This window comes from Chiloscyllium plagiosum, chromosome 22 (genome assembly GCF_004010195.1).
Source record: "Chiloscyllium plagiosum isolate BGI_BamShark_2017 chromosome 22, ASM401019v2, whole genome shotgun sequence".
Taxonomy (NCBI): domain Eukaryota; kingdom Metazoa; phylum Chordata; class Chondrichthyes; order Orectolobiformes; family Hemiscylliidae; genus Chiloscyllium; species Chiloscyllium plagiosum.
In genome coordinates this window covers 250,696-266,465 of record NC_057731.1, presented here as the reverse complement: position 1 = coordinate 266,465, position 15,770 = coordinate 250,696, and the positions used below count along the sequence as shown (strand labels likewise).

Genomic DNA, 15,770 nt, shown 5'->3' with positions numbered 1-15,770 from the left:
TTCTACTTTTTGAGTACAAGATATACCTCGGCAATTTTCTACATGGTTTGGGTGGATACCAGTGTTACAGCTGTACTGGAACAGCTTGGCTGGGGATGCAACAAGTTCGTTCAGGAACACATGTCTTTCGTACTATTACTGGAGCGTTGTTGGGTCCAAAATCCTTATAATGTGAGTGAATTGAACTGGTTGAAAAGTTGCATCTGTGGTACTGGAGCTCCTCCTGTTCAATTAGCTGCATGAAAATGAATCTTGCAAAAAACATGAAAACTTGAAATCACATGAAACTTTTAACAAACTTTTGAATAAAGGAAAAATACCACAAGTGCTGGAAATCAAACAACACAGTAAATGGTGAAGAAACTCAGCAGATCTGGCAGTGTCTGAGGAGAGAGAAACAGAATTAAATGTTCTGAGTCTGTTTCTGAAGAAGAGTCATACCAGACTTGAAACTTTAATTGTTTCTCTCTCCTCAGATACTGCCAGAGGTACTGAGTTTCTCCAGAATTCTCCGCGTTTGCCTCTGATAAACCTACAAGGAGTTCCCCCACCAGTTGTAATATATGAGAAGGGAAAAAAATGTCATACCTGGGATTTTCTGATGTGTACTTCCCAAGAGGCAAAATTCCTTGCAATCAGTCATGTTGGTAAAATTGCTCTCTGTCTATCCTTTTAACAATTAGATACACATTGCAATCAAATTTACAAAAAATATTAAAAAGCAGCAAGTTGCCTGTCAGCCTAAAATCCTGAACATTCACCTTGATGGAACGCAGATTGGTGTAGGATGAAGTACACAAGTCCATGTTTGTACAAAACATTTGGACGAGGCGAGTCCAACTGAAGGAGTGGTTACATCTGCAATTCATCCATGATCATAATGCACAAAAAGTAATTCATTCCAATTCTTGTCTCAATTTGTAATACAGTAGCGCCTCGACTTATGAACTTAATCCGTTCCGGGACCCGGTTCACGAACCGAAAAGTTTGCGAACTGAATCAATTTTTCCCATTGTTTGGATAGCATAAGAATGCTTGGACGTAGCAATGAACGCTGTTCACAGTGCACGCGCTAAAGACGAACTGAATGAGATCACGCGGGATCCGAGAGCTTTTGCGTTCAACAAGCGTGTAGCAAAGTAGAACAATGAAACCATGTGTTTGCACACAGGCTTTTTGCGTTCGTACCTTGAATTTCGTACGTACATTGAAGCAAACTTTTACGTACAATCTTGTTCGTAAACCGATTTGCTCGTGAACGGGGTTGTTCGTATGTCGAGGCGCTACTTATGTTGTTCAGGGTTATGATGCTGAAATACATGGATGGAGTACCTGTTGCACCTTGAGAATAGTTATATTATTGCAAAGGAGAAGTAACAGGACAGAGAGGTAGCAAAATACAAGGTTGCATTATCACAAAACAAAACATATTTGCCCTGAAATCAAAATGACAGCACCTTTAAAAAGTGTAGAAAGATATAGTGCTTCTTGTACATTAAATGGAAAAAATGGGAATTTGAGAGTGTTATAAGTACTGTAATACGAAATGAAGGGAGAGTACAGAAAATATTGGTAATACAACCCAGGTCTTCCAGAATCTGAAAGTTTAAAAGCTGGATTTCAATTTGGATATAGATTCTTAACTCTGATCTCCACCCAAAACTGTGCTCTGTTTACTTTCAGTGCCAAAATATTTTTTTTGGTGGACTTAGATTGTCTTCTTAAACTGCTGCAATATAAACTCTCAATCTTTTAACATCATCAGAATCCCTGGATTGTATTACAAATTGTACTGCTTCCTGAGACACCGGTAACTCAATGTAATTATCCCATACAACAAATTTCACACAACAGCATCGAGAGTGGGTAAACACCAACAGCATCCTGCCCCTGATGTGCTTGCACTTTCATAGTTTCCATAAGACGGTCCACTCATCAGGCCAATATCCATGGCATCATATTCATAGATGATATCTTCCAGCCGGCTGATATACAGCCAAGTTATTAAAACGCCAAAAAACTGAAAGACAGAGAACAATGAAAGCAATGTAAAGCAATAAATTTTCAAAATTGCACTATAAAACTGCAGCACTAAACTCTAATTTATATTGGTTTCAACAGTCTATTAGAAGAGTACTACCTCAGGAAACTGAGTTATTGAAGGAGATTTAGAAAGATAACCACAATAACAAATTTGGACGAGGCGAGTCCAACTGAAGGAGTGGTTACATCTGCAATTCATCCATGATCATAAAGCAGAAAAATTAATTCATTCCAATTCTTGTCTCAATTTGTAATACAGTACTTTCAACATAATAAAGAAGTTTGGACTGGGGAATCCACACGTTTGAGCAAATCTGTCCAATATTCTGTTCAGTTGTTTTTGTCATGGAAACAGACCCTTCGGTTCAACCAGTCCAAGCTGAACATTATCCCAAACTAAATTAGTTCTACCTGCCTGCTCCTGAACCATATTAAAGCTCCAAACCTATTAAAGGATCTATCCAAATGTCTTTTAAATGTTGTAACTGTACCCATATCCACTACTTTCTTTGAGCAAGCTGGAGAGATAAGAAGCTGTTCCTGCTCATAAAAGGAAGAAGAGTGAGAGGGCACCGATTTAAAGTGATGTGCAAAAGAAGAATGATGAAATAAATTCTGAGAGTAGTTAGGGTATGGAAATGTGAAAATGCGCCTGAAAATGTGCGGGGTAGGTTCAATTAAGGTATTCAAGAGGGCACTGGATGATTATTAGCGTAGAAATATAGTGTGCAAGGATATGGAATAATGCAGGAGATTGGCACTAGGTAATGATGCTTCCTTGAAGAGTAGGTTCAGGCACAATGGGGCCAAATGGGCTTCGTTCTGCACCGTAACAAAGGTTTGATTCTTAACACAAAGATATTGCCTAGCACTCCAAAGGACAGCAATTAGGGTAAAAACTGACACAAGGAAAGATGACTAAAGGTTTGATCAAAAAATTAGGTCTTAAGGGGAATATAAAGGAGGAAAGACTGTCAAAGAAGTTTTAACAGTTGTGTCTTAATACAGAATTCAGGGCAAGAAAGGGGAAAATTTTGGGAGAGGTTTGGGTTGATAGGTGTGTAAAGGGATGCCATCATCAGAGGTAGGTGAATAGATAAATCTTAACTTGGTGACAGAATCCATGATCTTGGTGCACACTCTTTGCTGGAGTTGAGGATAGAAGAGATATGGGTTTAAGATGATGCTATGTTGAGGAGAGAAATTGGAATATATTGTTTTCATTTGTACAGGATCCTGGAGTAGATGTGAAAACTAGTTATGTACTAGAAACATTCAAAACTGCTCTCCTAACATAAAAGGATACAAAAATGGGTTGGTGTTCCAAGGAAAACAGCAAAAGTTTGCTCCATTTATTGCTCTTCCATTTTTGTCACAGCATAAATTTCCAGCCCTCTTCAGTTTTATAGTAATTTACTATTTTAAGAATAGTAATTGGACTTGAAATGGCAACTTTATTTCTCTCTCTACAGATGCTGCCAGCTCTTCTGAGTTTTTCCAGCACTTTTAGTTCTCACTTTCATTAGTTGCAGAGTTAACATGGTCAATGGAAGGTCAAAGAATAGTCAGTTGAGTGAAAGCACACCAGTAAATGACTTCTAGAGGGAAGGGGAATTTTGAAGGAGGACAGGAATTGAGAGTGGTGATGGATATGGTCAGAGATTTCCCTATCTGTGTCTGAGGCAATAGAGAAACCACACAATGACTATTAATATGGGTAGAAATGTTCGGAATCTGGTAAAATACACAGTAAGTCTGTCAGCCTCTGAAAGCATAAAAAGTTGGTTAAGTGGCATATGTCTTTGGTATATCTAACTTTACCAGGTATGATACATTACCTTTCTCCAATTGCTGCCAAGAGAATCATTATATTCTTTCAACATGCTCTCTTTTTACTTCTGCTTTAAATACAGGGCGACCCTGCATTTGCGGGTCCAGTTACCACAGTTTCAGTTACCTGCGGTTTACCACGGCCCGAACATATAAAAGGGAACGTTCCAGAACCAGGGACCAGGAGGCTGCTGGGAAGGTACATTTCCCATTTAAGTGAATGGGTTCACTCCAATCCATTGTTTTGGGCATCCATGGTAGGTCTTGGAATGTATCCTCTGCGGGTACTGGGGGACTACTGTATTAGAGATTGTCAGGCAATCCAATAATGCTTTGGAAAACCATGGAGAGTACTATGTTTGCAGCTATCTCTTGCAGCACCCTATTGTTAGACTATCAGGGGAGTTGTTGGATTTTAATCTGAGTTTCTTCAATATTTTCTCTCTATTGAGGAACCCTTACTTTACCCTCTATTTCTGATATACATATATTGTCTTCTGCTATGAAAACAGACACAAAATATTTGTTAAATGCATTTATTTTCTCATTGGCCATGATATTTTCTCCTGACCATGCTCCTAAGGAATTAAGTATAAATGCCTCTAAATCAAAATCATTTCCTCCCACAGCCAAACCCACAATAAAATGGTTGACTCTTTACAAGTGAATGAAACGGTCTAGCAAGTTGTCCCAAACTGCTACAGAAAAGCCATACAGGAATCAAACCAGTCTATATAAGGAAGTAGATAACTGCATTCAGAGTTTTTGGAGTTAAGATTAAACAGCATGTTCTCAAAGATCGTCACCTCTAAAGTACTCTATTGGTATGTGAGAATTAAGTCAAAGCATGTCAACACTTGATCACAGAAATGGTGCAGATTCCTAGGGACTTGCGAGGCAAGAAGGACTAGTCAAGATGGATACACTGCATCTCAATATGGCTGGGATCAATTGTTTTCTTGGAAAGTTAACTCGAACTGTTGTGGAAGACTTAAATTAACTTGGCAGGGAGAGGGACACGAGGACGAAGCAACATTGAGGAATAAAGCATCCAAGCTTGGGAAAGACAAAGCATCAAAATAAATAAAACAGAAAATGCCAGAAATACTTCAGTCTAGCAGCATTTCTGGAGAGAGAAATAGAGTTGACATTTTAAGTCAACGACCTTTCTAGTAATCACAAGTAGCTATAAATACAATAGGTTTTAAGCAAGTGAAGGTGGGAGGATTGAGAAATAAACAGAAGGTAAGTTTTGTGTTAGGATGCAAGACAGGAAAGATGATAAATTATTAGTAGTGATGAAGGAGCAATGCTCCGAAAGCTAGTGTGCTTTCAATTAAACCTGTTGGACTATAATCTGGTGTTGTGTGATTTTTAACTTTGTACACCCCAGTCCAACACCGGCATCTCCAAATCATTCTTCATCCTGCTTACCTCCCTGCATTAACTTGCATCTGTTGTGAGTTCACCCATTTCAACAATTTATTTCCTGATACCTGTTTCTAGGTAAAGGTAAAGTTGCCATAGTCTAACTGCACCATTGGGTTATAAGACAGAAATGACTGGTAGTAGTTTAACATGAGGGTCACCACATGGGGAAGAGGAAGAGGTCAGGAAGGAGAGTCTTTCATAGTAATCTGTGGGTACTGAATCCATGCCGTTAGCGTCACTCTGCATCACAAACCAGCCATCTAGCCAACTGAGCTACTGACCCCCGACCTCTACTTTTTCAACTTTGGGTCTTCTACAATGTTTGAATTCATGTCCTTTACACTCAGGTCTAGATTATTAAAAGAGGGATGGTCCTAATTCTGGAAATTCTGGGAAGCATCAAGATAGATAAGTCCCCAGGGCCGTACCAGATACTACGGGAAGCGAGGAATGAGATTGCTGCCTCTGGCATTGATTTACGGGAGTAGTACTAGATGATTGGAGGGAGATGAATGTTGCTCCTCTGTTCAAGAAAGCAAATAGAGAAATCCCTGGGAATTACAGACCAGTCAGTCTTATATCTGTGGTAAGCAAGGTACTGGAAAGGGTTCTGAGAGATAGGATTTATGACTATTTGGAAAAATATAGTTTGATTAAAGATAGTCAGCATTGCTTTGTGAGGGGCAGGTAAAGGTACCTCACAAGCCTTATTGAGTTCTTTGAGGACGTGATGAGACAAGTTGATGAAGGTTGAGTAGTGGATGTGGTGTATATGGATTTCAATAAGGCATTTGATAAGGTTCCCTATGGTAGGCTCATTCAGAAAGCTAGGAGGTATGGGATATAGGGAAATTTGGCTTTCTGGATACAGAATTGGCTGGTCAAAAGATGAAGTGAGTGGTAGTGAATGATAAATATTCTGCCTGGAGGTCGGTGACCAATGGTGCCCCACAGGGATCTGTTCTTGGGCCTCTGCTCTTGGTAGTTTTTATAAATGATGCGGATGAAGAAGTGAAAGGATGAGTTAGTAAGTTTGTGTCATTGACAAAGGTCAGTGGGATTGTAGGTACTATTGCAGGCTACAACATGACATTGACAGGATGCAGAGCTGGGCTGAGAAGTGGCAGATGGAGTTCAATCTGGATAAATGCAACGTGATTCATTTTGGAAGGTTGAATTTGAATGCTGAATATAGGGTTAAAGACAGGATTCTTGGAAGTTTGGAGGAACAGTGGGATCTTGGGGTCCTTTTGCATGGATCCCTCAAAGTTGCCACTCAAGGTGATAGTGTTATGAGGGTGGTGTATGGTGCTTTGGCTTTCATTAATAGGGGGATTGAGTTTAAGAGCCAAGAGGTTTTGCTGCAGTTCTATAAGACCCTGGTTAGACAACATTTGGAATATTGTGCTCAAATCTAGTCACCTCATCATAGGAAAGATATAGATGCTTTAGAGAGGGTGCAGCGGTGATTTACCAGGATTGGAGGGCTTGTCTTATGAAGAGAGCTTGAGTGATTCTGTTCGCCGAGCTGGGAATTTGTGTTGCAGACGTTTCGTCCCCTGTCTAGGTGACATCCTCAGTGCTTGGGAGCTTCCTGTGAAGCGCTTCTGTGATCTTTCCTCCGGCATTTATAGTGGTTTGAATCTGCCGCTTCCGGTTGTCAGTTTCAGCTGTCCGTTGCAGTGGTCGGTATATTGGGTCCAGGTCGATGTGCTTATTGATTGAATCTGTGGATGAGTGCCATGCCTCTAGGAATTCCCTGGCTGTTCTCTGTTTGGCTTGTCCTATAATAGTAGCGTTGTCCCAGTCGAATTTATGTTGCTTGTCATCTGCGTGTGTGGCTAAGGATAGCTGGTCGTGTCGTTTCATGGCTAGTTGGTGTTCATGGATGCAGATCGTTAGCTGTCTTCCTGTTTGTCCTATGTAGTGTTTTGTGCAGTCCTTGCATGGGATTTTGTACACTATATTGGTTTTGCTCATGCTGGGTATCGGGTACTTCGTTCTGGTGAGTTGTTGTCTGACTGTGGCTGTTGGTTTGTGTGCTGTTATGAGTCCTAGTGACAACGGAACGAGGACATGCCGCAACCCAAAGGCCTAGCCACACTACCATAAATCAAGAGTATTTCCGAACTGACAGCCAGACTACTGCGACCACTAGGACTCATAACACCTAGACAGGGGACAAAATGTCTGCAACACAAATTCCCAGCTCGGCGAACAGAACCACAACAACGAGCATCCGAGTTACAAATCTTCTCACAAACTTTGAAGAGCTTGAGTGAGTTAGTGCTTTTCACATTGGAGAGGAGGAGGAAGAGAGGTGACCTGATAGAGGTGTAATGAGAGGCATAGATGTAATAAATAGCCAGAGACTTTTCCCCAGGGCAGAAATGGCTGTCACGAAAAGTCATAATTTTAAGGTAATTGGAGGAAGGTTTGGGGAGATGTCAGAGGTAGGTTCCTCACGCAGAGAGTAATGGGTATGTGAATGCATTGCCAGCAGAGGTAGTAGAGTCAGACACATTAGGGATATTTAAGCGACTGCTGGACAAGCACATGGACAGCAGTAAATTGAGGGGTGTTTAGGTTAGGTTGATCTTAGATTAAGATAAATGCTCGGCACAACATCGTGGGCCGAAGGGCCTGTGCTGTGCTGTACTGTTCTATGCTCTAATACTGACCCTTAGGGAACACACACTTGGCAACATATAAATTATTCTGTTAATCGGCTGTGGACACCCATGCCTAGATCATTAATAGGTATCAAGAAGACTAAATGTCCTGACATCAACTCCTGGGGTGCTTTGCAATAAACTTTCCTCCATCTGAAATATAAATGTTCACCACTACTGTTTGCTGACATTCAGTCCATTTTGTATCCATGTTGCTATTGTCCCTTTTATTCCATGAGCACTAACTTTGCTGACAAGTTCACATATACATCAACCATATTATCCTTACCTACTGGTTCCTTCATCAAAAAAACTGAAGCAAATTATCTAAAACGTGATTTGCCCTCAACATATCCATGCTGCCTTTCCTCAACTGATCCACATTTGGCCAGTGTCTGTTAAGTTTTTCCCATATTGATTTGGATTGGAGCAAGGTGTCACTGATTGGTTGCCCCATGATTGAATACATATCAGAGTGGTGCTGGAAAAGCACTGCAGGTCAGCATTGAAAGTGTAAATTATCGTTTATTAATATTAAGAGTTGACTCGCAGTTTCTTTGATAGTTTTAAGAGTTAAACACACTATGTGGCAGGTGCAATTATACCTAACTCAGTTAAAAGTTTTGTTTTGCATACAGTACTGGCAGATCATAACATTCAAGGACATAGTAATTTTTACAGACTCAGAATTGAGGTTTAGAAGTGTGGAATGGTTGTAAGAAATGACAGAATAAGATCTGTTGTATAGAGCTCAGAGTTGCCCTGTGTCGGCACCATCTCACACTATTAATAAGCACACAAGGCATTTAGCGTACAAATGCTGAACACATTGCACCATCTTTGTGCATACAAATGTAAAATTAAAAACTGAGCTGTTCCCTGTTGTTAGTAATAATCAGACACTAAGAACGCATCATTGCTTGTTGGCAATGACTGTCTTCAGTGAATGTTCAAATTTAATGGTTACCCAATGAATAAATGTATTTGCTTCCTAATTTGGAGATGATAACACATTGTGGTTGTACCATGAAACATAAGCACATTATTATAGGTGCAGATTCAAAAATTTAGTTTCTTTTTGTTTGGGGAGATAGTAACATATGGGTAATATCACTGGTCTAGTGATCAAGAGGACCCGGCTAATATTCTGGGAATATGGGTTTAATTCCCACCATTCATGGTCAATGAATAAATCTGAATTAAAAACTAGTCTCAGTAAAGGTCACCATAAAATCATCGCCATGAATACCTTCCGGTTCATTAACATCCTTTAGTGAAGGAAATCAACCACCCTTACTTGTTCTGGTAATGTGACACCAGCCCAGAATAATGCCTTCTGAAATGGGTAAAGGCAATTAGGAATAGGTAACAAATGCTGACTTTGCCAGCAACATCCACATCCCATGAAATCATCTGAAACAAGTATCAGATGCAAAACCTTAGAAAGAAATATAAAATGGCAACCAGTCGGCCGTCATCTTATTCTTTCTTTCGTTGCTAGTCTGGAAAGGGCACTGGCCTGGGAGAACAATGTCAGGGTACGTGGAGGGAGATAGAGGAAGGGAATAAAAGAGTAGAAATATCTGGGGAGAGTAATGAGAATTGCAGTACAGGAATAACTGACTGAGAGCAGGAACGGATGCTGGTGAATGAGTACGCCTCCATGCTGAACAACACTTGGAGGAAGCACCGAGAACGGCAAGGTCACAAAATATACTCTGGGCGAGGGACTTCAATGTCTACCACAAGAATGCTTTTACAGTATTATTGCTGATCAGATCAGGTCCTAAAGGATATAGCTGCTAGAGTGGGTCTGCAGCGGTGAGGTAAGAGCGACATCAAGGCTGCATTGGATTGAGCATGGCATCAAGGAGCCCTAGCAAAACTGGAAACAATGGGTTTCAGAGGGCAAACTCTCCAGTGGTTGGAGTCATACCTGACACATAGGAAGATGGTTGTGGTTGTTGGAGGTCAGTCACCTCAGCTCCAGGACTTCGTCAGGGTAGTGTTCTAGGCCCATTTTCAGCTGCTTCATCAATGACCTTCCCTCTATCATATGGTCAGAAGGTGGGATGTCCGCTGATGATCACACAATGTTCAGCATCATTTGCGACTCCTCAGATACTGAAGCAGCCCATGTTCAAATGCAACAAGATCTGGACAATATATCCAGGCTGGGTTAAGTGGCAAGTAACGTTTGTGCCGCACAAATGCCATGCTATGACTACCACCAATACGATGCAACCTAAACACTGTCCCTCGACACTCGATGTTACCATTACTGAATCCCTAGTGTCAACATCCTGGGGTTATCACTGACCAGAAACTCAACTGGACTCACCACATAAACACATAACTCACCCTGACATTGTGTCTACAAAAGTTGGTAAGAAGCTCGGACTCCTGCTGCGATTAACTCTCTTCCTAACTCCCCAAAGCCTGTCCACCATCTACAAGGCACAAGTAAGGAGCGTGACGGAATACTCCCCAATGCCTGGATGAATGCAGCCACAACACTCAAGAAGCTTGACACCATCCAGGATAAAGCAACACACTTGATTGGCACTACACCAACAAGCATCCACACCCTCTACAAATCGACACTCAGTAGCAGCAGTGCAGACTATCTACAAGATGCACTGCAGAAATTCATCAAAGATCTTGAGACAGCACCTTCCAAACCAAGGACCACTTCCATCTAGGATGACAAGGGCAGAAGATGTATGGGAATACTATCACTTCCACGTTCCCCTCCAAGCCACACACCATCCTGACATGGAAATCTATCACCTTTCCTTCATTGTAGCTGGGCTAAGATCCAGGAATTCCCTCCCTAATGTTATTGTGGGTCAACCCACAGCAGATGGACTGCAGTGGTTCAAGAAGGCAGCTCACCACCACTTTCTCAAGGGCATCTCGGGACAAGCAATAAATGCTGGCCAGCCAGTGACACCCATATCCCACAAATGAATAAGTTAAAAAAAAAAAGGGAGGGTAAAGATTTCTGAAGGAAGGGTGTTGAAACAGCATTAGGAATGCAGGCATATCTGAGGTTAGAATGTTAGGGTACTTATTTGGGGGAGGGGGTGGTGGTGGTGGTGGTGGTGTTTGGATGTTCAAGAATACCTGAATACAGGAGTCTCTAAGGAGAAAGGAATGGGAGTGTATGACTATCTGAGGTGAGGGGAATGGGAAATGTAGGAGCAATTGATGAGAGGGGAATGGGAGTGCACAGCATGAAGGGTGGATATCGCAAGTGTAAGATTATCTGAGGAATGGGGAATGGGAGTGTAGGAGGATTTGAACAGAGGGGAATCTAGTATAAGAGTATCTGAGGTGAGGGGAATGGAAATGTAGGAGCAGATTAAGATTGCTGAGGGAGTAAGTGAATAGGAGACCAATAGGCAGAGAAAGAGCAGGGAGGCAGTGGAGGTGTCCCCTGCAGTCATTTCCCTCCAAAACAGGTATACCGATTTGGATAGTGTTGGGGGAGATGGCTCACCAGAGGAAGGCAGCAGTAAATAGGTTCATAGCACTGTGGCTGGTTCTGCTACACAGAAGGGCAGGAAAGAGAGTGGAAGGGCAATAGTCTTAGGGAATCAATTGTAAGGGGAGTAGATAGGCAGTTTTATGGTCGAAAATGAGACTCCTAAATGGTACGTTGCCTCCCATTGGCCAGTGATGTCTCAGATTGGCTGCAGGACATTCCGAAGGGAGAGGATGAACAGCCAATTGTCGTGGTGCATATAGGCACCAATGATGTCAGTTAAAAAAATGGGATGAGGTCCTACAAGGAAAATTTAGGGAATTAGTAGCCAAGTTAAAAAGTAAGACCTCAAAGGTAGTAATCACAGGATTGCTTCCAGGGTCACATGCTAGTCAGAGTAGAAATGAAAGAATAGGCAAGGTGATTGCATGACTTGAGATGGTGCATGAGGGAGGGGGTCAGATTTTTGGGACATTGGGACCGGTTCTGGGAGAGGTGTTACTATTACAAATTGGACAGTCTGCGTCTGGGCCAGACAGGAACAAATGTCCTTAGGGGTGCTTTTGCTAATGCTGTTGGGGAGGGTTTAAACTAACATGACAATGGAGAGTGAGAGAAAATGGGTGAGATTCTTAATGAGTACTTTGCATCGGTTTTCACCGAGGAGAGGATCATGACGGATGTTGAGGTCAGGGATAGATTTTATTACTCTAGGACAAGTCCCCAGATCCGGATGGGTTCTATCTTAGGTTACTGAGGGAAGCAAGAGAGGAAATAGCTGGGGTCTTAACAGATATCTTCGCAGCATCCTTGAACACAGCTGAGGTCCTGAAGGACTGGAGATTTGCTAATGTTGTCACCTTGTTTAAAGAAGGGTTGCAAGGATAATCCAGGTAATTACAGACCAGTGGGCCTGACGTCAGTGGTAGGAAAGCTGCTGGAGAAGATACTGAGGGGTAGAATCTATTCCCATTTGGAAGAAAATGGGCTTGTCAGTGATAGGCAACATGGTTTTGTGCAGGGAAGGTAATGTCTTACCAACGTAATAGAATTCTTTGAGGAAGTGACAAAGCTAATCGATGAGGGAAGGGCTGTAGATGTCATATACATGGACTTCATAAGGCGTTTGATAAGGTTCCCCATGGTAGACTGATGGAGAAGGTGAAGTTGCAAGCGATCCAGCGTGTACTAGCGAGATGAATAAAGAACTGGCTGGGCAGCAGGAGACAGAGAATAGAAGTGAAAGGAAGTTTCTTAAAATGGTTTCCATAGGGATCCGTGCTGGGACCACTATTGTTTGTGATATACATAAAACACCTGGAGGAAGGTATAGGTGGTCTGATTAGCAAATTTGCAGATGACAGTAAGATTGGTGGAGTAGCAGTTAGGGAAGGGGACTGTTAAAGAATACAGATAGATTGGAGAGTTGGACAGAGAAATGGCAGGTGGAGTTCAATCCGGGCAAATACGAGGTGCTGCATTTTGGAAGATTCAATTCAAGAGCAAACTATACAGTCCTAGGAAAAACTGATGTATAGAGAGATCTGGGTTTTCAGGCCAATTGTTCTCTGAAGGTGGCAACGCAGGTCGATATAGTGGTCAAGAAGTCATAGGGCATAATTTCCTTCATCAGATGGGGTATCGAGTACAAGAGTTGGCGGGTCATGTTATAGGTGTATAAGACTTTGGTTCGGCCACATTTAGAATACTGCATACAGTTCTGGTCACCACATTACCAAAAGGATGTAGATGCTTTGGAGAGAGTGCAGAGGAGGTTCGCTAGGATGTTGCCTGATGTGGAGGGCACTAGCTATGAAGAGAGGTTGAGTAGATTAGGATTATTTTCATTAGAAAGATGAAGGTTGAGGGGGTACTTGATTGAGATCTACAAAATTATGAAAGGTATAAATAAGATGGATAGCAAGAAGTTTTTTTCCCCTAGAGTTGGGGACTCAATTACTAGAGGTCACGAGTTCAAGGTGAGAGGGGAAAAGTTTAGGGGAGGATATGCGTGGAAAGTTCTTTACGCAGAGGGTGGTGGGTGCCTGGAACACGTTGCTAGCTGAGGTGGTAGAGGCGGGCACAATAGCGTTATTTAAGATGTATACCTGAATGGGCAGGGAGCAAAGGGATACAGACCCTTAGAAAATAGGTGACAGATTTAGAAAGAGGATCTGGATCAGTGCAGGCTTGGAGGGCCCATGGGCCGGTTCCTGTGCTGTAATTTTCTCTGTTCTTTGAGTATCTGAGGAGAGGGCAAGAGAAATTTATGAGTATCTGATGGGAGAGGAATAGCAGTGAAGGAGTATCTGAGGGGAGCGAGTGTAAGTAAAGGAGTATCTAAGGGAGAAGGGAGTGGGAGTATCTAAGGGAGAAGGGAGTGGGAGTATAGGAGTAACTGAGGGGAGAGGAATGAAACTGTATGGAAGACTAGCTAAGGACAGCAAACTTTTTCCATAAAGGATGCTACTGAACCAGATGGATTTCTTTATGGCCATCCAGCTTCATGATCACCAATCTTATACCTGCTTTTTATTCCAGATTTATTTAATTGATTGGATTTGAATACCTCAATAACATGTTAAGTTTTTGGGGTAGGTGCTGGAAGTCAAGCCCTGTTATTCCTGGAGTCATCACAAAAGTTGAAGATTTCAATAAGCATGTGGTATTCCTCAATTTTGTCTTTTAGTCTAAGATTGACAGAAAGCAAGGACCAGGTTTCTGTACTTAACAAGAATCTCTATTTAGATAAAGTTACTGGATTCTAGCTAAAAGTAAACATTATGAACTGTCAGTACATAACTCTACTGCTTACAATTTTAATCCCCTTATAAACTACCCCCTCCACCCCTACACACAGACAGGGGAAAAAATAGCAAGGGTGTTATAGACAGAGAGAAAACTGGGAAAGCAGTACAGTGATCTCTGTTCACAGGATTTGCTGAGATGCTTCTTGTGCTGATCAGATTACTGCTTCCTCTTCCAGCTATTTTCACTGGTTTGCTAGAGGCACTAAGTAGCTGGTTCACACTTATAACAAGGTCGCTGACTTATTAATTAAAAGCCACAGCTTACAGCAATTGGGAACAAATAATTTGCTTTATTCAAGCTTTAAAGTGGCTTTTCTGCAGACAACAGTGAGAGCTCCTGAGCTGGTGAGGGTCTGTTGGCTTCTCACTATCTTGTTCACAGCCATAAGCTGTTTAGCTACTTGAGAACCACATATCTGATGGGAGAGGAACAGCAGAAGGGTTACACCTGAAATGTTGACTTCTCCACTTCCTGATGCTGCCTGGTTTGCTGTGTTCTTCCAGCCTCCTGCTTGTCAACTACATAGTTGTTGGCAGGCAAAAGGTCTTTTCAATTGATAACTGGTCACTAGATGGCGGACCAATTAGCTACTTGTTGCCAACCAAATGTGATACTGTAAACTGCAGAACTTTAACTGTTCATGGATTGAAAGAATCAGCAACAACTCTGTCTGGAATAAACTGTGAAGGGACAAGGACAAACTGTTATACAGGAACTGAAAGAAATTTGCCATGTCTTGGAAAAGGAGGAGTCAAAGCTACATAAACAAAACTGTTTTACTCATCTATTTGATAACTGGCTATCTTATGCCAGAAGGACAAATGATTGCCTTGCAAAGGAAATTAAGGACTTTATTGCAGGAAAGTTTTGTCTTCAAACAAACAGTCAATGCCAAATGTAACAAATAACGGGGAAGCAATTTCTGATAAGGCGGCAAAGCTATAGACTTGATAACTCTAGAGTAGTAGTCAATAGTCTGAATGGAAGAATCTAAAGGATCATCAATAATGTCACACATAAAGGACAGAAAATACTAAAATAATCTTTAATAGCAGAACTCCAGAGGACAACAATGCATAAGGATCACACCTGGACATTCAGAGACAGATGCTGTTGCTTGGAATCGTAGCTAAATTCCACCATTAATCTGCTAACAGCTAAGTTGGGTTGTGAGGTTTAACTTGCTTCCTTATTTTGGTTGCTATTTGGAATAAATATTAAATAATTGTTTCAGTATTTGATTGTTATATTTCTTAAGTAGCTGAATTAAAGGTAATTTGTGGTAATGTATACATACACAACTGTGCAATAATTTGTACACAATCCATCAGCTACATCTTATCTGAAACTAGATTTCAACAAGTGCTGGAATCAGCAGCTGTGTGTTCAATGTTTAAAATTGTTTCTTGCTGTTAAAACATGTGGCAATCCCCAACCAATCCTTGATTTTTAAAATGTTCATTTCAGTCCATGGTCAAAAGTACAGAACAATAAAA

General features: G+C 41.5%; 1 protein-coding gene across 2 annotated transcripts in view; it reads right to left on the bottom strand.

Annotated features, from left to right (window-relative positions):
- Window positions 1-448: 448 nt before the first annotated feature.
- The window catches only part of tspan15 (tetraspanin 15), a 202,937-nt gene continuing 187,615 nt past the window's right edge, over window positions 449-15,770 (bottom strand). For both annotated transcript variants that reach the window (XM_043712236.1, XM_043712237.1), the window contains one exon: window positions 449-2,020. In XM_043712236.1, coding sequence (XP_043568171.1) covers window positions 1,844-2,020 — 177 coding nt within the window. In that variant the 3' untranslated portion in view covers window positions 449-1,843. The remainder of the gene's footprint in view (window positions 2,021-15,770) is intronic.